Source organism: Salmo salar, chromosome ssa14, assembly GCF_905237065.1.
Source record: "Salmo salar chromosome ssa14, Ssal_v3.1, whole genome shotgun sequence".
NCBI lineage: Eukaryota > Metazoa > Chordata > Actinopteri > Salmoniformes > Salmonidae > Salmo > Salmo salar.
In genome coordinates this window covers 8,580,320-8,605,263 of record NC_059455.1, presented here as the reverse complement: position 1 = coordinate 8,605,263, position 24,944 = coordinate 8,580,320, and the positions used below count along the sequence as shown (strand labels likewise).

General features: G+C 41.3%; 1 protein-coding gene across 2 annotated transcripts; it reads right to left on the bottom strand.

Annotated features, from left to right (window-relative positions):
* Window positions 1-5,849: 5,849 nt before the first annotated feature.
* Window positions 5,850-17,207, bottom strand: LOC106568714 (type III endosome membrane protein TEMP). Of its 2 annotated transcripts, none has more exons than XM_014139289.2 (3): window positions 16,968-17,207; window positions 14,561-14,712; window positions 5,850-8,479 (listed from the first exon to the last, which is right to left on the bottom strand). In XM_014139289.2, the coding sequence occupies exons 2-3, from the start codon at window positions 14,703-14,705 to the stop codon at window positions 8,061-8,063; spliced, it is 564 nt and encodes a 187-aa protein (XP_013994764.1). In that variant the 5' UTR covers window positions 14,706-14,712; window positions 16,968-17,207; the 3' UTR covers window positions 5,850-8,060. The 2 variants fall into 2 exon arrangements, with proteins under 2 accessions (XP_013994764.1, XP_013994765.1); XM_014139290.2 differs by having other exon boundaries at window positions 14,588-14,712.
* Window positions 17,208-24,944: the final 7,737 nt, after the last annotated feature.

Sequence of the window (24,944 nt, the reverse complement as noted above, 5' to 3'; positions counted from 1 at the left end):
AATCTGTGGAGGGAGCTGAAGGTTCGAGTTGTCAAACGTCAGCCTCGAAATCTTAATGACTTGGAGAAGATCTGCAAAGAGGAGTGGGACAAAATCCCTCCTGAAATGTGTGCAAACCTGGTGGCCAACTACAAGAAACATCTGACCTCTGATTGCCAACAAGGGTTTTGCCACCAAGTACTAAGTCATGTTTTGCAGAGGGTTCCAATACTTATTTCCCTCATTAAAATGCAAATCATTTTATAACATTTTTGACATGTGTTTTTCTGGATTTTTTTGTTGTTATTCTGTCTCTCACTGTTCAAATAAACCTACCACTAAAATTATAGACTGATCATTTCCTTGTCAGTAGGCAAACGTACAAAATCAGCAGGGGATCAAATACTTTTTTCCCTCACTGTATTGTACAATATGAGGAAGAAATTACAGTCCTAAAATAGCTTTCAAGTTTCACTGACTCACCCAATGATGTGCAGCGCACTCATGGCAAAAGCCTATCTCTTTCTTGTTATACTTTATAAAACATTGTAAAACAATGCTGTTCGCTCAATAGGCCTATTTGGAAGTTGATCAAATATTTTGGTAGCCTACAGACAGATTAGTCTTCTCTTTTAAATGGAGTAGTATTCTGAATTATTTCATTTATTTCTGTACAGACAGCAGTAATTCTATAACTTTGGCAAATGCATTTCAATGTATCAGGGGTGCTGACTATAAGGAAAAATTGGCATATTAAATAATTGTACAAAAACAAAGTGCAATGCTGGAGAAATAAGAGTTGCAGGATCATGTCTTTCAGAGCAGAGAGAGGGAGAGAGATCATAGAAAGTGACTCTCATTCTAGTTCTGTGAGAGACAAGCGTGCTTCTCTCTCTCACCACAGCAATGGCCATTCGTTGGTCTCAAATATAGGCTACAGTGTTGCGTGAATCTAAATCAACTTTTTTTAGGGGGCAGGATAATGAATGAGAAGGCAACTCAAATGAACTTTGATCGCTTTTATTCACATGTTTACATTGCAAACAGTGAAAGTTATTTGTCGTGCCACAAGAGGTACCGGATCCTACCAAATAGGTTCCGGAACGAAACAGTCCAAAAATTAGAGGTGCCGGATCCTGTTCAAATTAAGCACGGGTAGTCTTTCTAATTAACAGTTATGTGTAAAAAATAAGACCAAACGCAGGGATGGTTGCAATGTCCATATTTTAGGACAGTCTCAGCAGCACTTGTTCTAAGCTGTGCTAATATGGACACCGCACATTTATTTTGTATGTACTGTATCAGATGAATATCAACATTTTTACAAATATGATGATATGGACTCAACATCTACAGGTCAATCTGTCTGTATAGATTGTAAATTCTACTGTTTTTAACTAAATGCTGAGAAAAAAGTGACAGTGTATATAAACCTGAGAACTGTAAACAATTGATGAGAACAAACTAAGGTTAGTCTTTTCTCCATGAGACTTATTGTCTTAATTCTTCATCAATGATGATATAGTGGCAAAGAAAATGACTGAAAATATGTTTTTTTGTACAAGAGCCACATTTCAATAATTTATTTACCAAGTAGATTATAATAAAGTTATCAATATCAATGGTTACATACAAGTGTTGTTCATTTTTAAGGCTTGACAAAACAACATCACTTGAGCATATTGTTTAATGGATCTCGCATCTTGAACATAATACAATTTTTACATTATATAAAGTGTCAAAAGACTACACAAAGTGCCTTCAGAAAGTATTTATACCCCTTGACATATTTCACATTTTGATTAATTACAGCCTGAATTCAAAATGGATTACATTGATAAATTGTCTCACCGATCTAGACACAATACCCCATAATAACACAGTGAAAACATGCTTTTAGAAAAGTTTGCACATTTATTGAAAATAAAATACAGAAATGTCTCATTTACATAAGTATTCACACCCCCTGAGTCAATACATGTTAGAATGACATTGGAAGTGATTACAGCTGTGAGTCTTACTGGGTAAGTCTTGAAGAGTTTTTCAAACCTGGATTGTACAATATTTGCCCATTATTCTTTTCAAGCTCTGACAAATTGGTTATTGATCATTATAAGACAACCATTTTCAAATCTTGCCATATATTTTCAAGCAAATTTAATCTAACCACATTGTCCGATTTCAAAAAGGCTTTACAGCGAAAGCAAAACATTAGATTATGTCAGGAGAGTACCCTGCCAAAAATAATCACACAGCCATTTTCAAAGCAAGCATATATGTCACAAAAACCAAAACCACAGCTAAATGCAGCACTAACCTTTAATGATCTTCATCAGATGGCACTCCTAGAACATTATGTTATACAATACATGCATGTTTTGTTCAATCAAGTTCCTATTTATATCAAAAACCAGCTTTTTACATTAGCATGTGATGTTCAGAACTAGCATACCCACCGCAAACTTCCGGTGAATTACTCACGATAAACGTTGACAAAAAACATAACAATTATTTTAAGAATTATAGATACAGAACTCCTTTATGCAATCGCGGTGTCAAATTTTAAAATAGCTTTTCGGCGAAAGGACATTTTGCAATATTCTGAGTACATAGCTCGGCCATCATGGCTAGCTAATTTGACAGCCACCAAGTTTGGCCCTCACCAAACTCAGATTTACTATAAGAAAAATTGGATTACCTTTGCTGTTCTTTGTCAGAATGCACTCCCAGGACTTCTACTTCAACAACAAATGTTGTTTTGGTTCCAAATAATCCATAGTAATATTCAAATAGCTCCGTTTTGTTCGTGCGTTCAGGTCACAATCCGAAGGGTGACGCGCGAGTGCATTTCGTGACAAAAAAATTCAAAATATTCCATTACCGTACTTAGAAGCATGTCAAAGGCTGTTTAAAATCAATTTTTATGCTATTTTTCTCATAAAATAGCGATAATATTCCAACCGGGCGACGTTGTATTCATTCAAAGGCTGAAAGAAAAAAATGGAGTAGTCTCGTGGATGCGCATCTCCAGTGTCACTGTTCCCAGCCTGACCACTCACAAATACTCCTGCTGTTCTTCGCCCAGAGACTGCAGACACCCCATTACACTTTCTGGCGCCTTCTGAGAGCCAATGGTAGCCTTAGAAAATGTCACGTTACAGCACAGATGCTGTATTTTTGATAGAGATGCCACAGAAGGAGAACAAATTGTCAGACAGGGCACTTCCTGTATGGAATCTTCTCAGGTTTTGGCCTGCCATATGAGATCTGTTATACTCACAGACACCATTCAAACAGTTTTAGAACCTTTAGAGTGTTTTCTATCCAAATCTACTAATTATATGCATATTCTCGTTAATGGGCAGGAGTAGTAACCAGATTAAATCGGGTACATTTTTTATCCGGCCGTGAAAATACTGCCCCCTATCCCAAACAGGTTTTAAGTCACAACTGGAAGTTGGCCACTCAAGAACATTCACTGTCTTCTTCGTAAGCAACTCCAGTGCAGATTTAGCCTTGTGTTTTAGGTTCCTGCTGAAAGGTGACTCCATCTCCCAGTGACTGGCTGAAAGCAGACTGAACCAGGGATTCTTCAAGGATTTTGCATGTGCTTACAGTTGGAGTCGGAAGTTTACATACACCATAGCCAAATACATTTAATCTCAGTTTTTCACAATTCCTGACATTTAATCCTAGTAAAAATTCCCAGTTTTAGGTCAGTTAGGATCACCACTTTATTTTAAGAATGTGAAATGTCAGAATAATAGTAGAGAGAATGATTTATTTCTGCTTTTCTTTCTTTCATCACATTCCCAGTGGGTCAGAAGTTTACATACACTCAATTATTATTTGGTAGCATTGCCTTTAAATTGTTTAACTTGGGTCAAATGTTTCGGGTAGCCTTCCACAAGCTTCCCACAATAAGTTGGGTGAATTTTGGCCCATTCCTCCTGACAGAGCTGGTGTAACTGAGTCAGGTTTGTAGGCCTCCTTGCTCGCACACACTTTTTCAGTTCTGCCCACAAATGTTCTATGGGATTGAGGTCAGGGCTTTGTGATGGCCCCTCCAATACCTTGACTTTGTTGTCCTTAAGTCATTTTGCCACAACTTTGGAAGTATGCTTGGGGTCATTGTCCATTTAGAAGACCCATTTGCGACCAAGCTTTAACTTCCTTACTGATCTCTTCAGATGTTACTTCAATATATCCATGTAATTTTCCTTTCTCATGATGCCATCTATTTTGTGAAGTGCACCAGTCCCTCCTGCAGCAAAGCACCCCCACAACATGATGCTGCCACCCCCGTGCTTCACGGTTGGGATGGAGTTCTTCGGCTTGCAAGCACCACATTTTTTCCTCCAAACATAACGATGGTCATTATGGCCAAACAGTTCTATTTTTGTTTAATCAAACCAGAGGACATTTCTCCAAAAACTACGATCTTTGTCCCCATGTGCAGTTGCAAACCGTAGTCTGGCTTTTTTATGGCAGTTTTGGTGCAGTGGCTTCTTCCTTGCTGACCGGCCTTTCAGGTTATGTCGATATAGGACTCGTTTTACTGTGGTTATAGATACTTTTATACCTGTTTCCTCTAGCATCTTCACAAGGTCCTTTGCTGTTCTGGGATTGATTTGCACTTTTCACATCAAAGTACTTTCATCACTCGGAGACAGAACTCATCTCCTTCCAGAGCGGTATGACGGCTGTGTGGTCCCATGGTGTTTATATTTGTGTACTATTGTTTGTATAGATGAACGTGATACCTTCAGGCGTTTGGAAATTGCTCCCAAGGATGAACCAGACTTGTGGAGGTCTACAGTTTATTTTTTAGGTCTTGGCTGATTTCTTTTGATTTTCCCATGATGTCAAGCAAAGAGGCACTGCGTTTGAAGGTAAGCCTCGAAATACATCCACAGATACACCTCCAATTGACTCAAATTATGTCAATCAGGCTATCAGAAGCTTCTAAAGCCATGACATAATTTTCTGGAATTTTCCAAGCTGTTTAAAGGCACAGTCAACTTAGTGTATGTAAACTTCTGACCCACTTGAATTGTGATATAGTGAATTATAAGTGAAATAATCGGTCCATAAACAATTGTTGGAAAAATTACTTGTGTCATGCACAAAGTAGATGCCCTAACCGACTTGCCAAAACTATAGTTTGTTAACGAGGAATTTGTGGAGTAGTTGAAAAACGAGATTTAATGACTCCAACCCAAGTGTATGTAAACTTCCGACTTCAACTGTAGCTCCATTCCGTTTCTTTTTTATCCTGAAAAACTCCCCAGTCCGTAACGATTACAAACATACCCATAACATGATGCAGCCACCACTATGCTTGAAAATATGGAGAGTGGTAGTCAGTAATGTGTTGTATTGGATTTACCCCAAACGTAACTCTTTGTGTATACAGGACAAAAAGTGAATTGCTTTACCACATTTTTTCCAGTATTACTTTAGCGCCTTGTTGCAAACAGGAAGCATGTTTTGGAATAGTTTTATTCTGTGCAGGCTTCCTTCTTTTCACTTTGTCAATTAGGTTAGCATTATGTATTAACTACAATGTTGTTGATCCATCCTCAGTTTGCTCCTATCATAGCTATTAAACTCAACAACTGTTTTAAATTCACCATTGGCCTCATGGTGAAATCCCTGAGCGGTTTCCTTCCTCTCCGTCAACTGAGTTAGGAAGAACACCTGTTTCTTTGTAGTGACTGGGTGTATTAATACACCATCCAAATTGTAATTAATAACTTCACCATGATCAAAGGGATATTCAATGTCTGCTTTGTATTATGGTACTTGTTAAGTACATTTTTACTCTTGAATGTATTTAGGCTTGCCATAATAAACGGGTTGAATACTTATTGACTCAGGACATTTCAGCTTTTAATTTTTTAAATAATTTGTAAACATTTTGAAAAACATAGTTTTACTTTGACATTATGGGGTGTGTAGGCCAGTGCCAAATAAATATATATTTGAACCATTTTAAATTGAGGCTGTAACACAACAAAATTTGGAAAAAGTCAAGGGTTGTGAAAACTTTCTGAAGGCACTGTACATTCCTAAAAATCAAGGATATGTTGTTTTTACAAACAGATCATCAGCATTGTGGAGTGTCTTCAGAAAATGAAAATCATTGCATATCAAACAATAAGATTTGCATCATCATTACTCATCTTCAATATGCATCATCCTTATCATCCTAATAATAAACTACATTTAAAAGCACTTCTCATTCGATGAGCCACCTTAATAAAGTGTGGCTCATTTAGTCCCACACCTGAGAAAAGTCCAACTTTAAACTAAACATAACTTTTAAGTCTTAATGAAGCCGTCATAAAACCTTTATAAGGCTGACATTTAAATCATTCATAAGCAAACATCATGCCATATAAGTGTGGATTGTGTTAAATCCAACAATGTATAGTTGGTGTCCGTGTAAGGTGGTGTCCCCAAGGTTCTATTCTGGGTCCTGTGCTTTTCTAAACTGTTATTATGCATAATTAGACCTTTTATATCATCATTTATGTATGTGTTTGCTTACAAATTATTTCAGTGTACAAAACATTAGGAACACCTGTTATTTCCATGACAGACTAACCAGTTGAACCCAGGTGAAAGATTTGATCCCTTAGTGATTTCACTTAAATCCACTTTCAAGTAGTGTAGATGAAGGGGAAGAGACATGTTATCATCAGTGACAAAATCTATGACTCATAGCATACGTATCGGTGAATCGTCGTGACATATGAAATACGAGTGAGAGTGTAATCAATGTGTAATAACTATGTGAAAAATTAATGAACGTGTTAAATTATTATGTGACTTGGAGTCATATTCAGGTCCTGATTGGTCAAGAAGCTTATTTGACGCGTCAAATAGTGTTATTTGACGTGTATCTTTTTGACACGCAAAGACCCAAACAGCGTTCCATAGTCAACATGGGCCAGCACCCCGCAAAAGTGGTTGCAACTCAATATTAGGAATGTGTTCCTAATGTTTGGTACACTCAGTGCACAAAGTGTGCTCTTCACGGATGAATCACGGTTTCAACTGTACTGGGCAGATGGCGTGTAATTGCGTCGTGTGAGCGAGCGGTTTGCTGATGTTAACATTGTGAACAGAGTGCCCCAAGCTGGTGGTGGGGTTATGGTATGGGCAAGCATAAGCTACGGACAATGAACACAATTACATTTTATCAATGACAATTTGAGATAACATGACAAGATCCTGGGGCCCATTGTTGTGCCATTCATCCACCGCCATCACCTCATATTTCACCATGATAATGCATGGCCCCATGTTGCAAGGATCTGTACACAATTCCTGGAAGCTGAAAATGTCCCAGTTCCTGCAAACTCGCCAGACATGTCACCCATTAAGCATGTTTGGGATGCTCTGGATCGACGTGTACGACAGCGTGTTCCAGTTCCCGCCAATATCCAGCAACTTTGTACAGCCATTGAAGCGGAGTGGGACAACATTCCAAAGGCCAAAATCAATAGCCTGAGCAACTCTCTCCGAAGGAGATGTCGCGCTGTATGAGGTATCTGTGACCAACAGATGCATATCTGCATTCCCAGTCATGTGAAATCCATAGATTAGGGCCTAATGAATTTATTTCAATTATATGAACTGTAACTCAGTAAAAGCTTTGACATTTTTGCATGTTGCGTTTATGTTTTTGCTCAGTGTAGTATTTATGAAGACTTGATGAATGTTCTATAAAGCCTTAATAGGTTGTTGTTTGTTTAAAATGGGACCATGATCATTTCTCAGTATCTTTCATCTATCAACATATTCTCACCAGACCTGGATTCAAATAGTATTTTTTTTCTTTCAAATACATTGAGTGTTTGATTGAGACTGCCTGAAGGGCCTGTTTCACCTGGAGGGCGGATTTGTCCACTTTAGGGTGCCACACAAGCTCAATTAAGCACAGCTGGAGCATCTGAAAGAAAACACATTTTATTTGAATCAAAGGTCTGGTCTGGACAGCATCTGCTCTGTGAAGTGAATCCACCACTGTCACCCAATCAACAGTAAATAATCATTTTCAACCAGTCCTGAAATCACCCAATGGTGAACTGAAGATCATCATCACTATCCTCCACCACCTCTCCTTCCATCCCTTCGTCCTCGTGACTCTCTGCCCTAGCCCTCTCGCTGGCCTGGATGTAATTATCCTCTATGAAGCCATCGTCGTCATCAGTATCCAACCCTCGATGGGTCCCATTACCTCCACCTCCTCGGCCCACCATGCCGTGCCCAGGGAAGGTCACCTCGTCTGGGCTCTGCTGGCTGGCTGTGTCCCCCTCGGGGAGCAAGGAGTGGTGGTAGCTGGCTAGGTAGCGGTGGAAAAAGCGGCACTTGATGGCCACCACGATGAACAGGGAGACGGTCAGGGCGGAGGCCAGCGCTGCAGCCAGGTAGGGCCAGGTCTGGGAGTTAACGTCCTCACCAGGGGGAACAGCTTTGCTAGAGTTGACAGCTGTGGGATGCAGGGGACAGGAGAATGGGGTAAATTCTGAGAATTTACCAAATACCCACCACACTAGCATACTACATAGATTGAAGCAATGTATTGACCAAGCACCCTAGGTGGTATGCTAGTGTGAAAATTGGAACATAAGCATATTTATAGTAATTGAATGATTATTAAAGAGTTACTGAACATGGTTATTTGTTCACTTTGTCCAAACTAATACTGTATTTAGCCTATACCAAACCAAAGACAACGCGTCAAGGGTTAACATATGCAAGTAAACTGAAACAGTGTTATAATTTAGCACTGGATTAGTGGGCCTTTTATGTAGTCTGTGAAGGTGTTAAATGTAACCTGGGCTGGCGTTATGGGCGGGACTTAGGGGGCCTGGCCTGCCCTATCAAATCAAATTGTATTGGTCACATACACGTGATTAGCAGATGTTATTGCGAGTGTAGCAAAATGCTTGTGCTTCTAGCTCCGACAGTGCAGTAATATCTAACAAGTAATATCTAACAAATTACACAACATATTCCCAATACACACAAATCTAAGTAGGAATTAATTAAGACTATATACATATATGGACGAGTGATGTCAGAGCGGAACGGACTAAGATACAGTAGAATAGTATAGAAAACAGTATATACATATGATATGAGTAATGCAAGATATGTAAGCATTATTAAGTGACTAAGATACCGTAGAATAGTATAGAATACAATATATGCATATGAGATGAGTAATGCCAGATATGTAAACATTATTAAAGTGACTAGTGTTCCGTACCTACCTCGCACGTCGAAATAAAATATTGAAATATTGATCATTTATCTGTCCAGACAGCATCAGATACATGGACTACATGTAGTAAGACAGAGGGGCGCTGTTTCGCTCACTAGGATTCATTCTCTGGTGAGAGTTTCAGCAGAGAAGAAGAGGAGAAGCGAGAGGACTCACTCTCACAAGAATACGTCCAGAATAAGCACAATGGCTTGCTATGGACATAATATGCAGACCTAAGCTTGTCACTTGCCTTCCCGCCTTTGGGACAACAACTCCCATTGTTAGGGTTGAGACATGAGCATCTCGTCATTATATACAGATCTCCGGTTTCAGCCTCTCGCGAATTGGAAAGGAAAGTTGGCGTGTGCACAGTGCACTGTTAGGATGCTGGCTTCCCCTAAAGTAAATGGATGTTTTGCCAAAATTATGTAATTACTCCTGTCTAAATAAAAACATTCAAAATACTTCACCAGAGAGCATAACTTAAGCAGAGGACCATTAGCTTATTTTAATATAGCTGTGGATTGTTTCAAATCACTTATGTTGTAAGTCTTTTTGTAGGATGTTTTTGTATAGGTTATCAAAATAAGTTTTCCAAATTCCTTCATCTTGTATGGCTAATTCTTATGGCTTTGTCATGCTTAAATTGTTCCACATGTCCCAGAACTGACTTTGGTCAATTGCGTTTTCAATTTCATCAAGTGCCTTATTGGTATAATTCAATTTCTTGCATTTCAGTGTATGTTTATATAGAGTTTCAAAGTATTCATAGCATAGCTCTGGGTTGTTTTGCTGTTTATGTTTTTCATTTGACATTTGTCTTAGGTGTTTTGTAATTGTTTTACCTTCTTTATCAAACCATTTTTCAGAAACGTTTTGTTTTTTGTTTCTAATGTTGCATTTCTTTGGTTTTCTCAAATTAGCTTTTGATGCTGCTTTTTTGGAATATGGAATTGATGTTTTGAGTAGCCGAATTGACACCTTCTTTACTGTTTTGGTATTGTGAGTTATTGAAGAACTGTATAGAGTTAATCATTTCATTTGAATTCAATGTTTCAATGAATCTCTGCACTGTTTGGAGCCCATCTGTACGATTGGTTTATGTTGTAGAGTTTATTGGGCTGTTTCTTTTTATGAATATTGCCAGTTAATTTCTTCAGAAACACATTGATCTGACTGTTACCTGACAATGGTGTCTGTGGTCTGACAGTGAATGCACTAATGGGGGAGGGGTCGATGTCAGTGATGGCATAAATGACCACACTTGTCCCAAGAGCTGAGTAGTAAGTAAACTGACCTAAAGAACTGACCTATCCCTCTAGTGGTGTGGGGGCTGTGCTTTGGCAAAGTGGGTGGGGTTATATCCTGCCTGTTTGGCCCTGTCCGGGGGTATCATCGGATGGGGCCACAGTGTCTCCTGACCCCTCCTGTCTCAGCCTCCAGTATTTATGCTGCAGTAGTTTATGTGTCGGGGGGCCAGGGTCAGTCTGTTATATCTGGAGTATTTTTCCAGTGTCCTGTGTGAATTTAAGTATGCTCTCTCTAATTATCTTTCTTTCTTTCTCTCTTTCTCTCTTTCTTTCTTTCTCTCTCTCGGGGAACCTGAGCCCTAGGACCATGCCTCAGGACTACCTGGCATGATGACTCCTTGCTGTCCCCAGTCCACCTGGCTGTGCTGCTGCTCCAGTTTCAACTGTTCTGCCTATGGAACCCTGACCTGTTCACCGGACGTGCTACCTGTCCCAGACCTGCTGTTTTCAACTCTCTAGAGACAGCAGGAGCGGTAGAGATACTCTCAATGATCGGCTATGAAAAGCCAACTGACATTTACTTCTGTGGTGCTGACCTGTTGCACCCTCGACAACTACTGTGATTATTATTATTTGACCCTGCTGGTCATCTATGAACATTTGAACATCTGGCCATGTTCTGTTATAATCTCCACCCGGCACAGCCTGAAGAGGACTGGCCACCCCTCATAGCTTGGTTCCTCTCTAGGTTTCTTCCTAGGTTTTGGCCTTTTTAGGGAGTTTTTCCTAGCCACCGTGCTTCTACACCTGCATTGCTTGCTGTTTGGGGTTTTAGGCTGGGTTTCTGTACAGCACTGAGATATCAGCTGATGTAAGAAGGGCTATATAAATAAATTTGATTTGATTTAAAGAGTCCCCACTGATTCTACCATTAAGCATGTTCAGGCCTAAGGCTCGACAGAGATGCACTAACTCCTTCCCATTTTTGGTCAGGACTGTTTCTATTATTTATAATAGGGCTACTGTACAAGGAGGGGTGTCCAAGGAGGGGTGGTTACCTCCCGCATCAGTGTAGTCAGGCTCAGAACCTGTTCTTGCATTGAAATCTCCACAAAGAAGCACTTTACCCTCTGCCTGAAATTTCATGATTTATGTATGGAGATTGTCAAAAAACTGATCATCATAATATGGTGAATCTGAAGCAGGATCATAACATTTTTACATTTTTTTTTTTTAAGCTGCACATATGTATACATCACTGTCACAATAGATTGCACCTTTGTTAAGTTTTAGCCAAATGTGATTAGTACCTTTTTTAAATTTCATTCAGTGCTAAGTCCTGCTTATGGCAAATGATGATTCCACCTGAGTCCCGGCCCCGTTTAACATTTTCTGGTCTAGTAGTGCTGTGTTGTGATGGGCTGGGTCTAGTAGTGCTGTGTTGTGATGTTTCTGGTCTAGTAGTGCTGTGTTGTGATGGGCTGGGTCTAGTAGTGCTGTGTTGTGATGTTTCTGGTCTAGTAGTGCTGTGTTGTGATGGTTCTGGTCTAGTAGTGCTGTGTTGTGATGTTTCTGGTCTAGTAGAGCTGTGTTGTGATGGTTCTGGTCTAGTAGTGCTGTGTTGTGATGGGATGGGTCTAGTAGTGCTGTGTTGTGATGTTTCTGGTCTAGTAGAGCTGTGTTGTGATGGTTCTGGTCTAGTAGAGCTGTGTTGTGATGGGCTAGACCCGACCCAGGCTGGTAGGTTGACCTGGGCTGGAGCAGACTGAGAGTGTGTAGGTCTATGCCTATTTGGGAATCTAGCCATTTGAGCAGTGCATATGGCAATATGTCTAGCTAATTAAGTTGCGGTTGTCAGTGAAAAGCATCTAAAATATGTGTGAAGATAATGTGTCTTGAGTATAACTTCAAATGCTGCAACAAGTGGGAGGGGTGTGCGACGAAGATATGGCGTCTCGCTCCCGAATGCACGCATGCAGCTCTCCAGAACACGCTCAGGTGTCTCCCGCCAATTTTTGCCCATTCATTGTTTCCTTGTGTGAATTATTTGCCCTTTGGTGGTTTATTGTTGATCAATTCTCCATCACATATGTCACCAGTGGCATAGTAAATGTACTATTAATCCCTCTGCATTTGGTTTGCATTTATTATTTACAGTAATTTACCATTCTCATTCTCGGAGGGGAAACATTGTTTGCAGAGTTCACAACATGCTACACTTGTGAGTAAAACGTTTTGGTAGATTTCATAACCATTACACGTTTTGTCAATATTGTCATTGTCTTTTTTTAAGAGTGCTCCGTGAGCAATGCGCATGTGTCTGGTTTCACTGTCCTGATAACATTGAGGAGGCACGCGCCTGCCTGCGTGTATGCATAAAAGTAGGCCTACCTGGTGACGATTTGGCAATGTCTGATTTCTGATTGTCTTAACTCACCACATCCACCACTAATAAACGGAGCTTCTCAGTCATTTTTATTCACCTCACATTTTGTAAATTAAGTATTTGTTTTAACATACACTGCAAATGATAGTTCCTCAGTATTTGATAAATATGTCCAACACTCACGGCCTTGATAAACACCAAGCCTCGGCGTGAAAGAGCAAAATATCATGATCTGATGATCCCATATATCCAGTGGAAGCGTCACTGGCGCGGGAAACTGTGAGGGCCCAGAATAGGCTAGTGGATACAATGTTGCAAGTTCGCTAGAGACAGGGCCGAGGAATAGCTAAAGTCAAACAGATAGAAAGGGAGGCAGACAGACAGACGGAGTAGAATGTGATTGAAATAACGATCATTTTCATCAGGATATTTTATACTGTTTTTATCGGCTTTAGGCCTATGTACTGTATTTTACTCAGTTGATGATGGAAGTTATAGGCCTACTGCAAATATTTATATAATAACCATCATATCGAAGTAAACTTGGAGTTACGCCGTGACATGTTGTGTGGTCTGGCACAGTGATGCCATCTGTTGGTAAATGTTAATTACTGCAACTCCAGTGTTTTTACCTGTGTGGTTGAGATACCCGGATCTATTGTAATGTACTGAACAAGACTGGTTACTCGCATCAATGCCTCTGTCTCGTCATTTAACATTCAAACATGGTCCTTCCACTACGACACATCAGAAAAGCATGCCGTTCATTAGGCTACAGATTAAATAAATTATGATGAACTTCACAGGGTGATGAAAGTGCAAGGTGATGAGCTTGATGCTACTTTCCAATAAGTATCGAGGGTTTTATTCTGGTGAAATTATCATCGATGCGTGCCTGCTGTGCGACAAATAAAAATAATCTTGCTCTTCTGTCCATAATAATCTCATCGTGTTGGCTATATATGTGAGTGCCAATACCAGAGTGGACACGCATTTTTATGTGCGAAAACCATCAGTAGAGTTGAAAATGCGAAGGAAACCCATTTAACTTGTATTTTTTATTCGGTACATGGGAATTTACGGCAAAAGGTATTTTTATCCTCACGTTATCACGCACAGCCTTTTATCTGCAACAAGTACATTTGATGGCAACATCTCCGGTGGGAAAATTCACAGATTGTTTTTATGCAGATTTTACAATATTCTCATGAAAATCTAACGCCAATTGGATGGAAACCTAGCTAATGTGTCCATATGGCTGAGGCTGGTGATCTCCCCTTAGTTGAATTTTAACTTTTAGATTTGTATCATTTTACTTCAAATTGTTATTATTTACCATGTGTCAATGCTTTTGAGAAACGAAAACTTTATTATTATTGAAATGAAACTGTTCCACGAAAATGCGCATACAAAAATAATCATAATTTTCACGCAGATCGGTAGAAATGGTGGGATAAATTGTGAGCTTCGCCCAAGCGCTTGAACACCTACGGGGTCTTGTGAAAAAACGTGCCCGCCTACGGACATCAAAGGCCAATCCAACTGATTCGTTCTGGCATCGCCCCTGAATTTAACACTCTTAGAATTAAAGATACAGGTGAATTTGCTGTGAAAATGACACGAATTAAATGCATGTATTTTGTCTGTTGACAGTGAATTATTTACTGTTTGTTGAGGCAAGGTTCTCATCACCTTCCATCGGGAAGTTGCTTTGACTTTCTCCCAGGACTGATCGAGGAGGATGTGCACCTGCAATAAGTGCCCTCCAGAAACAAAAGGCCACTATCGCACTGCAGCCCAGATGTTCCATGATGGTCCTACAGAAACAAGAAGATTTGAGTGACATGATGAGCAAGTGTCCTTTAGAGAATCATTGTACCATCTAAACAGCTGTGAAATATATTTTCTATAACCAAAAATATTGTATTTTCTGCCGTTTGAAGCTGGGAGAAGGGTGGAATTGTGGCCCGCAATTCAGGGCGTTCCTGCATGTGGGCATTCCCGCTCATGCAGGAACCCCTCTCTATATTTCTATTGGTACATTTTTAAGTTAGGACAGGTAGGGGGCGTTCCAGTACAGTAGGCGGCATTAATGCACAATAACGTTGGATGCCAGCCGCGATAAACCCAACAGAAGAAGGGGTGGGAGCAACAACGGTAACTAGCTATCCGTACACAAGTGGTAGACAGTGGCCATTGCCCTCGACTGTCGTGCACTGTTTTCCTACAGTTCTGTTGATGACGGCGAGGGCAGGTGTTCGGCAGGCGGGAGTGAAGGACACTGTGTGCTAGCTTAGCCAGCTAGTCCTAAGGAGGACACCGGTACACAGTTAGCTAGTACACGATGTCACCCTAGCCTCCAGTCTGCTGTGCTAGCGGGAAGCGGGGACGACTGGTAGTCAGTGTCCTTCACCCCCGCCTGTCGGGCACAGTTTTCTCCAGTACACAGCAGGCGGTGGTGAAACTAGCTTGTAACTTGCAAGCTAGCATACAGTGTCGCTAACTAGGAACCTATCTAGCACATGGTGTCGCCCTAGTCTCCCGTCTGCTGTGTACCGGAGAAAACTGCGCCCGACAGGCGGGGAGCGAAGGACACTGTCTACCCGCCTGTCGGGCACGGTTTTCTCCAGTACACAGCTGGCAGGAGCGACACCGTGTGCTAGCTTGTTAGCAAGCACACAGTGTCACCCTAGCCTCCTGTCTGCTGTGCTAGTGGGAGGCGGGGATGACCGGTTGACAGTGTCCTTCACCCCCGACTGTCGGCATGGTTTTCTCCAGTACACAGCTGGCAGGAGCGACACCGTGTGCTAGCTTGTTAGCAAGCACACAGTGTCACCCTAGCCTCCTGTCTGCTGTGCTAGCGGGAGGCGGGGATGACCGGTAGACAGTGTCCTTCACCCCCGACTGTCGGGCACGGTTTTCTCCAGTACACAGCTGGCAGGAGCGACACCGTGTGCTAGCTTGTTAGCAAGCACACAGTGTCACCCTAGCCTCCTGTCTGCTGTGCTAGCGGGAGGCTGGGGATGACCGGTAGACAGTGTCCTTCACCCCCGACTGTCGGGCATGGTTTTCTCCGGTACACAGCAGGCAGGGGCGACACTGTGTGCTAGCTAGCTAACTAGTGTTCTTCGCCCCCAGATAATACTTTTATTTCCCTTTTGACCCAAATTCAAAAGTGTCACACAAGCATGAAGATGTCGTGCTTATGCAGGAACCAATGGTGTGCTCGGTGGGGGGCGGGGGGATGGCCACATGCAGTAACACCTCGAATTTCAGGCTGCAGTTGCACACTATTAGAATCTGGTATTTTACCGAAAGTAAAATTTGCTAAATCAAAACTTAAGAACGGGAAGCATAGAAATAGCGCACATAGAAAATATCTACCGCTTCTTAGACTTGCTTTGAATATGGCAAATCTATAACACACATTTCTAAGTGAATTTGGTCAGGTGGGACAAAAATGGTTATATTACAGCTTTAACACAGAGATACTAAACTCATCTGCCCTGTTCCACTCTAGCTCTTGGATTGGACACATTGATAGACCGAAGGGTCGTCTCTTGGACTCAATAGCGTAAACAGTTTATGCATAAGAATGAGGGTTATCAAAATTAAGGAAAAGTATGGAATTCACACAATACTGTCCAATCCATAGTTAACACTCATTCTAATGCACCAACTATACCTCTTGATAAAAACAAGATGAGAGTAATAATATGATATTCAACATAGTGACAAAACAACTACTGGGGTGACGCATTTTCAATAACAACCCACAATCAACCAAGGTTGACAGTAACAATTACATTATATCAAGGTTGTCACCACAAGTATTGTGTTGATTATCTTAATATTGCTCATAAACATTTTCCAAAACAAATTCTGAAAATGAAAGAGGGAATCTCCAGATTAAATGTTGAGTCTCGTGATACAGACAGGGAACATCAAGTCCTTTCTAGGTCAACAACATACCGTGGTCATATGACCACCGCATGCTTATAACTGACATTACTCAAAAGTATAGCTAACTCCCTCTCCATACGAATATTAACACATCATTTATATTACATACCTGACAAACAATGTTTGTTGATTTTCAAGTGGATTACAGAAGCTTCAAGGTGTTTTGTCCCCTTGTTTAGCCTTCAAATAGCCTACTGCATGGAGACTTGTGCTAAAGGTTAAAGGAGGTGTCACTGACTGCCCCATACATAGCCTTAAGAAAGAGAAAGTTAATAAGTAACTTTATAACTGGGTTTGGTTTGTCATTCATTCCTATCTCTGTCCCTTAATTCAGTCAGCTATTTAAGGCTCAACAATGTGCTGGTAATTGGCTTAGTAATGTATTAAATGGATTCAGTGGGGCTCCCGAGTGACGCAGCGGTCTTGAGGCGTCACTACAGACCCGGGTTCGATCCCAGGCTGTGTCAAAGCCGGCAGTGACCGAGAGACCCATGAGGCGGCACACAATTGGCCCAGTGTCATTACGGTTAGGGGAGGGTTTGGCCGGCCGGCATTTCCTTGTCCCATCACGCTCTAGCGACTCCTTGTCTGACTGCGGTCGCCAGCTAGACAGTGTTCCTCCAACGTATTGGTGCAACTGGCTTCCGGGTAAAGCGAGAAGTGTCAAGAAGCGTGTTTTTCGGAGGACGCATGGACCTTCGTCTCTCCCAAATCCGTAGGGGAGTTGCGGCGATGGGACAAGACTGTAACTACCAATTGGATATCACGGAATTGGGGAGAAAAGGGAGGAAAAGTACAACAACAAAAAATATATAATAATGGATTCAGTGGGGAGAGTAGTAGTATTTTCCTTGGAAATGACTTGCTGGCTGAAGCACCCATCTCTGTAAGCCTTGAATTCATTTGAGATGGTTCAAATGGAGTGTCAATAATAGGTACGGTGCATTCAGACCCCTTGACTTTTTCCAAATTTTGTTACGTTACAGCTTTATTCTAAAATGGATTAACTAAAAACATTTCACTCATCAATCTACACACCATACCCCATAATGATGGGGAAAAAAACGTTTTTTATATTTTTTTGCAAATGTATTAAAAATACAAATCTGAAATACCTTATTTACATAAGTATTCAGAACCTTTGCTATGAGACTTGAAATTGAGCTCAGGTGCATCCTGTTTCCATTGATCATCCTTGAGCTGTTTCTACAACTTGATTGGAGTCCACTTGTGGTCAATTCAATTGATTGGAAATGCTTTGGAAAGGCACACACCTGTCTATATAAGGTCCCACAATTGACAGTGCATGTCAGAGCAAAAACCAAGCCATGAGGTGGAAGAAATTGTCCGAAGAGCTCCGAGACAGGATTGTGTCGAGGCAAAGATCTGGGAAAGGGTACCCAAACATTTCTGCAGCATTGAAGGTCACCAATAACTAATAACACAGTGGCCTCCATTATTCTTAAATGGAAGAAGTTTGGAACCACCAAGACTCTCCATAGAGCTGGCCGTCCGGCCAAACTGAACAATTGGGGGAGAAGGGCCTTGGTCAGGGAGGTGAACAAGAACCCGATGGTCACTCTGACAGAGCACTAGAGTTCCTCTGTGGAGATGGGAGAATGTTCCAGAAGGACAACCATCTTTGCAGCACTCCACTAATCAGGCCTTTATGGTAGAGTGGCCAGACGGAAGCCACTCCTCAGTAAAAGGCACATGATAGCCTGCTTGGAGTTTGACAAAAGGCACCTAAAGGGTTCTCAGACCATGAGAAACAATATTCTCTGGTCTGATGAAACCAATATTGAACTCTTTGGCCTGAATGCCAAGCGTCACGTCTAGAGGAAACCTGGCACCATCCCTACGGTGAAGCATGGTGGTGGCAGCATCATCCTGTGCAGATGTTTTTTCAGTGACATGGACTGGGAGACTTGTCAGGATCGAGGCAAAGATTAACAGAGCAAAGTACAGCGAGATCCTTGATGAAAACCTACTCCAGAAAGCTCAGGACCTCAGACTGGGGTGAACATTCATCTTCCAACTGTCACGTAGGTAAAATGGGATCGGGAGACAGGCGCAGGAATGCGTAATAGTTTTTTTTATTGACTCAAATTACAGCGTGCTTGGACGAAGACCAATCAAACACGTATACAAAACACAGGGTTAAAACCCAAACAAAAGAGTGAGGAGTATCTCGAATAAATACACGGGGCGCACAATGATACCACATGAGATGAGACCCGTAATCATCTGCACAATACAAGCGGCACGAAAGCTAAAACAACACAGTACAGGTACTCACACAACCAACGGACATTGTAACAATAATCAACAAGACCATGGTGAACAAAGGGCACACTAATACAATTACTAATCAAGGAAAAGAGGACCAGCTGCGCGTAATGACACAGTTCCGGAGGGATCCGTGACACCAACAGGACAGCGACCCTAAGCACACAGCCAAGGCAACACAGGAGTGGCTTCGGGACAAGTCTCTGAATGTCCTTGAGTGGCCCAGCCAGAGCCCGGACTTGAAACCGATTGAACATCTCTGGAGAGACCTGAAAATAGCTCTGCAGTGAACCTCCCCATCTAACCTGACAGAGCTTGAGGCATCCTTCCCAACAAGACTCAAGGTTGTAATTGTTGCCAAAGGTGCTTCAACAAAGTACTGAGTAAAGTGTCTGAATACTTATGTAAATGTGACATTTCAGCTTTTTCATTATGGGGTATTGTGTGTAGATTGATGAGGGGAAAAAACGATTTAATCATTTTTAGAATAAGGCTGTAAAGTAACAAAATGTGTAAAAAGTCAATGGGTCTGAATACTTTCCGAATGCACTGTACACAGGGAATTATGCAGTGTATTTTGTGTGTGCTTTCTTTGCCAATTGTTTGCCAATTTGGAGGAATTACTTGAGTTTGAAGTCCTTATGGTTTGAAATTGAGGAACATTCCATTGCTTTACTGCACAAATTGAGCAGTTTAGTCTTATGACCAGATGGCACTACACTGGTGTGCCATTTATACACTCCAGTACTTTCAATGTCAAATAACACCTGCAAACAGTGAGAGAAATGCCAGACACCTGAGGCATCAATTTTATTTACACCAAGTGGACACATGCCCCCCAAATTATATCCATTTGTAGAATATGCATAAGATATGGGCCTCCCAAGTGGCACAGCAGTCTAAGGGACTGCATCGCCGTGCTAGAGGCGTCACCACAGACCTTGGTTTGAGCAACCGGCTGTGATCGGGGGGCTTTACTTGGCTCATTGCGTTCTAGCGACTCCTTGTGGCGGGCCGTGCGCCTGCAGGCTGACCTCAGTCGTCAGATCAACGGTGTTTCCTCTGACACATTGGTGCAGCTTGCTTCCGGGTTAAGTGGGTGGGTGTTAAGAAGCGTGGTTTGGCGGGTCATGTTTCGGAGGACGCATGACTCGACCCTCACCTCCTGAGCTCGTTAGGGAGTTGTAGCAATGAGAGAAGATCAAAATTGAGGAGGAAAAGGGGGTAAAATACCATGATGGTAAGCTAAATAAATACCTGCTTGTCAAGGCTAGGAATGTCAGTGTTAATGGGTGAAAATGACTCAAAACATGAGTAGGTTTGTTGTATATGCCCAGAGTTAGCTTAAATGACGACGTACCTATTACATGTTACAGACACCCCGTCATTTTTCTATCATTCCATACCCTCTAAATCAGTACACTCTAGAAGGGACATAGAGTTGACTTGTTCTATCAGTCCAGAGATCCCAGCAAAAATCGTATTTTTATTTATCTGACTTTCATTTATCTGCATGTCCAGCCCTTATATTTAGCCTCACAATGAAGTATTTTACCAGAACACAAAACAATTTGACATAAACAGTTGCATTCATGAGTGTTGTGGAAAAATTACAATAAAAAAACAAGTTCTGCCAAAAGCAAAAACCTAATAAAAAATGAATGTATATGAATGCTGTAAGTACAGAAATTGTTTGTGCACTGGGGAATGTGGTGGCTAATTTCTGCATTACCAAATGAGGAGAGTTAAACACACCAGTCCGAGTTAACTACATCTTTAATAAATAAGATACTTTTGCAAAAGTTCTTGACCTTCAATAATGCACTCTCTCGAATGAACCATTGAATAAACTGATTACACAATGGCTACAGAGATATTTTATAGCAAAGATACACCCCCTTCAACGTACATTGACAAACCACAGATCTTAATAACAGTTCACAAAGGTTAAGTTTTGTATGATAGATATCCATAAAACACAGCAGTCAGTAACTGCTATGTCAACAGGGTCATTGTATAGCCCAGTATCTGGTCCCCTTAGAACCGTCCCTCCCTGGTACTTCATAGAACAAAATCACCATTTCATCCAATGGCATATATCAATTGTCAACTCTAGATACTCCCATCTCAAGCAAACCCCCTCTTGACCCCACTCCTGGACAGGCTCACTGGGGGGAGTGAGCCTCTAGGCCATATACTATCACAGGATAAGTGCGAGATCTAAGAGAGGACATACAATGGTCCAGACATTGCCATAAACCTCCCCACAATAAGGAAAAAGGAGGGAGTGACTTGCTCACAGACATTATGGAGACAAGTCATTGGTTCCCCATTAATCACACCATCCCTTCACATGGTTTAAGAATAGGTAAAGACACATTCACATATAAAAGACAAGTCTGACCTCTCCCCTCTCTGGGCCCCAAGTGTCTGAGCCCCAGCTAAGGGAAACGTGCAACTGAAACATACCAGAGTCCAAAGGACACTTTCTAACGACAAGTATCTCACATAAGCATATTATACTAATAAAACATCTTAATTATCTATGTTACCCAACTAATTCTGATTCATCCACCACAGGAATGAATATCTAACTAGTCAGTGACAACTGTGTGGCGTTTGGAGTTCGTCACAGCAGCTATGTCTTTGTCATAGACGCTTGCTAAAAAACTTTAATGAGCGAGCCTTCCTTCATGAACTGGCCTCTGTAAAATGGTATAGAATCAGCTTGATCCTCTTGGACCTTCTTTTTTGATATTTTCAGTGGTACTGTTAACAAACACGCCCCCATAAAGAAAAGGAGAATTAAAAACCGGTTCAGCCCCTGGTTCGACCGTGATCTTGCAGTTACTCCACCTCAAGAATTGCATTTGGCAAAAGGCTCGGCACACGCATACTCAGGCTGACTGGCTCTCGTTCAGGCAAATGAGAAATAAGTACACTCAGGCTGTCCGGAAGGCCAAAGTTAGTTACTTTAAGGAGCTGTTCTCTCTCTGTGGGTATAACCCCAAGAAGTTCTGGAAAACGGTTAAAGACCTGGACAATAAACCCTCCTCCTCACAGCTGCCCATGTCCCTTAAAGTTGAGGATGTGGTTGTTACTGACAAGAAGCACATGGCTGAGCTCATTAATCACCCTATCATTAAGTCAGGATTCCTATTTGACTCCGCCATGCCTCCTTGCCCGTCCAACATTTCCTCATCTCCCACCCCTTTTAATGCGACTATTCCAGATGCTTCTCCATCTTTTTCCCCTGCCCGGCTACAAAGTTTCTCCCTGCAGGCAGTCACTGAGTCTGATGTGCTAGAGGAGCTCTTGGAACCTGACCTCATAAAACCATGTGGGTCAGATGGTTTAGACCCTTTCTTCTTTAAGGTTGCTGCCCCTATCATCGCCAAGCCTATCTCCGACCTGTTTAACCTGTCTCTCCTTTCTGGGGAGGTTCCCATTGCTTGGAAGGCAGCTGCGGTTCATCCTTTATTTAAAGGGGGAGATCAAGCTGATCCTAACTGTTATAGGCCTATTTCTATTTTGCCCTGTTTATCAAAAATGTTGGAAAAACTTGTCAATAATCAACTGACTGGCTTTCTTGATGTCTATAGTATTCTCTCTGGTATGCAATCCGGTTTCCGCTCAGGTTATGGATGTTTCACTGTAACCTTAAAGGTCCTCAATGATGTCACCATTGCCCTTGCTTCTAAGCAATGTTGTGCTGCTATTTTTATTGACTTGGCCAAAGCTTTTGATACGGTAGACCATTCCATTCTTGTGGGCCGGCTAAGGAATATTGGTGTCTCTGAGGGGTCTTTGGCCTGGTTTGCTAACTACCTTTCTCAAAGAGTGCAGTGTATAAAGTCAGAAAATCTGCTGTCTCAGCCACTGCCTGTCACCAAGTGAGTGGCTCAATCTTAGGCCCACGCTCTTCTCAATTTACATCAACAACATAGCTCAGGCAGTAGGAAGCTCTCTCATCCATTTATATACAGATGATACAGTCTTATACTCAGCTGGCCCCTTTATAGTGACTGGGTGTACACCATCAAAAGCCTAATCAATAACTTTACCATGCATTGGAAAAGCCTCCTGGCCTTTGCAGTTGAATTTGTGCTTGAAATACACTACTCGACTGAGGGACCTTACAGATAGTTTCAAGGTTACAAATGTAAAGTTTTATTAGTCCTATTTACAGGATACACATGGGATACATCGTCCAACGAAACGCTTACTTGTATGTTCCTTCTCGACAATGATAATTGTATCTCTGGGGTAAAAAGAATGATCACGTTAACCCCTATTATTGCACACAGATTGAGTCCATGCAACGTATTATATGATCTGTTAAGCACAAGTTGACTCCTGAACTTATTTAGGCTTGCTATAACAAAGAGGGGAATACTTATATAAACAAGACATTTTTAATAAATGTGTCCCAAAAAAATTTGTAATGTAACAAAATGTGAAAAAAACCCAAGGTGGTGAATACTTATGATATGCACTGTATGCCCAGTAATGAGCAATGTTATTGATATGTCCACGCTTCTTCCCAAATTAGCCATTGGTAAACATACATCCTTTATCACTACCATAACAGAAACTCCAGGGGGATGATGCAGACCAGAACACTACCGCCCACAATGGCTATGGCCAATACATAGCATCAGCAATCCAGGGTTTATATACATCACTTGTTGTAACATACAGTACCTGACTGTATCCAGATGCTTTGATTTGAGTCATTTGATCCCAGGTAAAGACCATGATGTTTTTCTCTGCTCAGGATTTGTTTACAAAGGTGATGTTTTGACTCACTATGACTGAAGGCTTGATGTGCAGACATAACACACATCTCATCTTTGTCTTTTGATCCAAAACATTTGCACCAATATGTCTACAGTACATTGATCCAAAAGGTTTGCACCAATATGTCTACAGTACATTGATCCAAAAGGTTTGCACCAATATGTCTACAGTACATTGATCCAAAAGGTTTGCACCAATATGTCTACAGTACATTGATCCAAAAGGTTTGCACCAATATGTCTACAGTACATTGATCCAAAAAGTTTGCACCAATATGTCTACAGTACATTGATCCAAAAGGTTTGCACCAATATGTCTATAGTACATTGATCCAAAAGGTTTGCACCAATATGTCTATAGTACATTGATCCAAAATGTTTGCACCAATATGTCTACAGTACATTGATCCAAAAGGTTTGCACCAATATGTCTATAGTACATTGATCCAAAAGGTTTGCACCAATATGTCTACAGTACATTGATCCAAAAGGTTTGCACCAATATGTCTACAGTACATTGATCCAAAAGGTTTGCACCAATATGTCTACAGTACATTGCACCTGTGAAAATATGTCTTTCAAAAGTAACTTGAGAGAACGTCAAATAATTGTCAGTTTTTCCCGTGGTATTTCTCTTATTCAAATTGTCAAAAAGAAATTGGCCACCAATGATAGAAAATATTCTGCGTGTTGAGTGAAATGATGGAATGAAGATGTCCTTGACCTATATGTCTTTACAATCAGTAATGGGGGTGGGGGAGTTATGCTTGTTGTGTAGCTGTGGTTAGCTTTGGAACATATTTCCTCCTAAAGGTCAGTAAAGATTACCATCATCAGCAGCAGAAGCAGCAGCAGCAGCAGCAGCAGCAGTAGTATAAGAGCAGCTATATAGCGCATAGCCTTAGGGCTGCACTCACTCGGTAGCTTTTCTTTGTTTCGAGACAAAACTGCTGTACAAGCACATACACAATCATGGCTGAAGCAAAGGAAAAACCTCC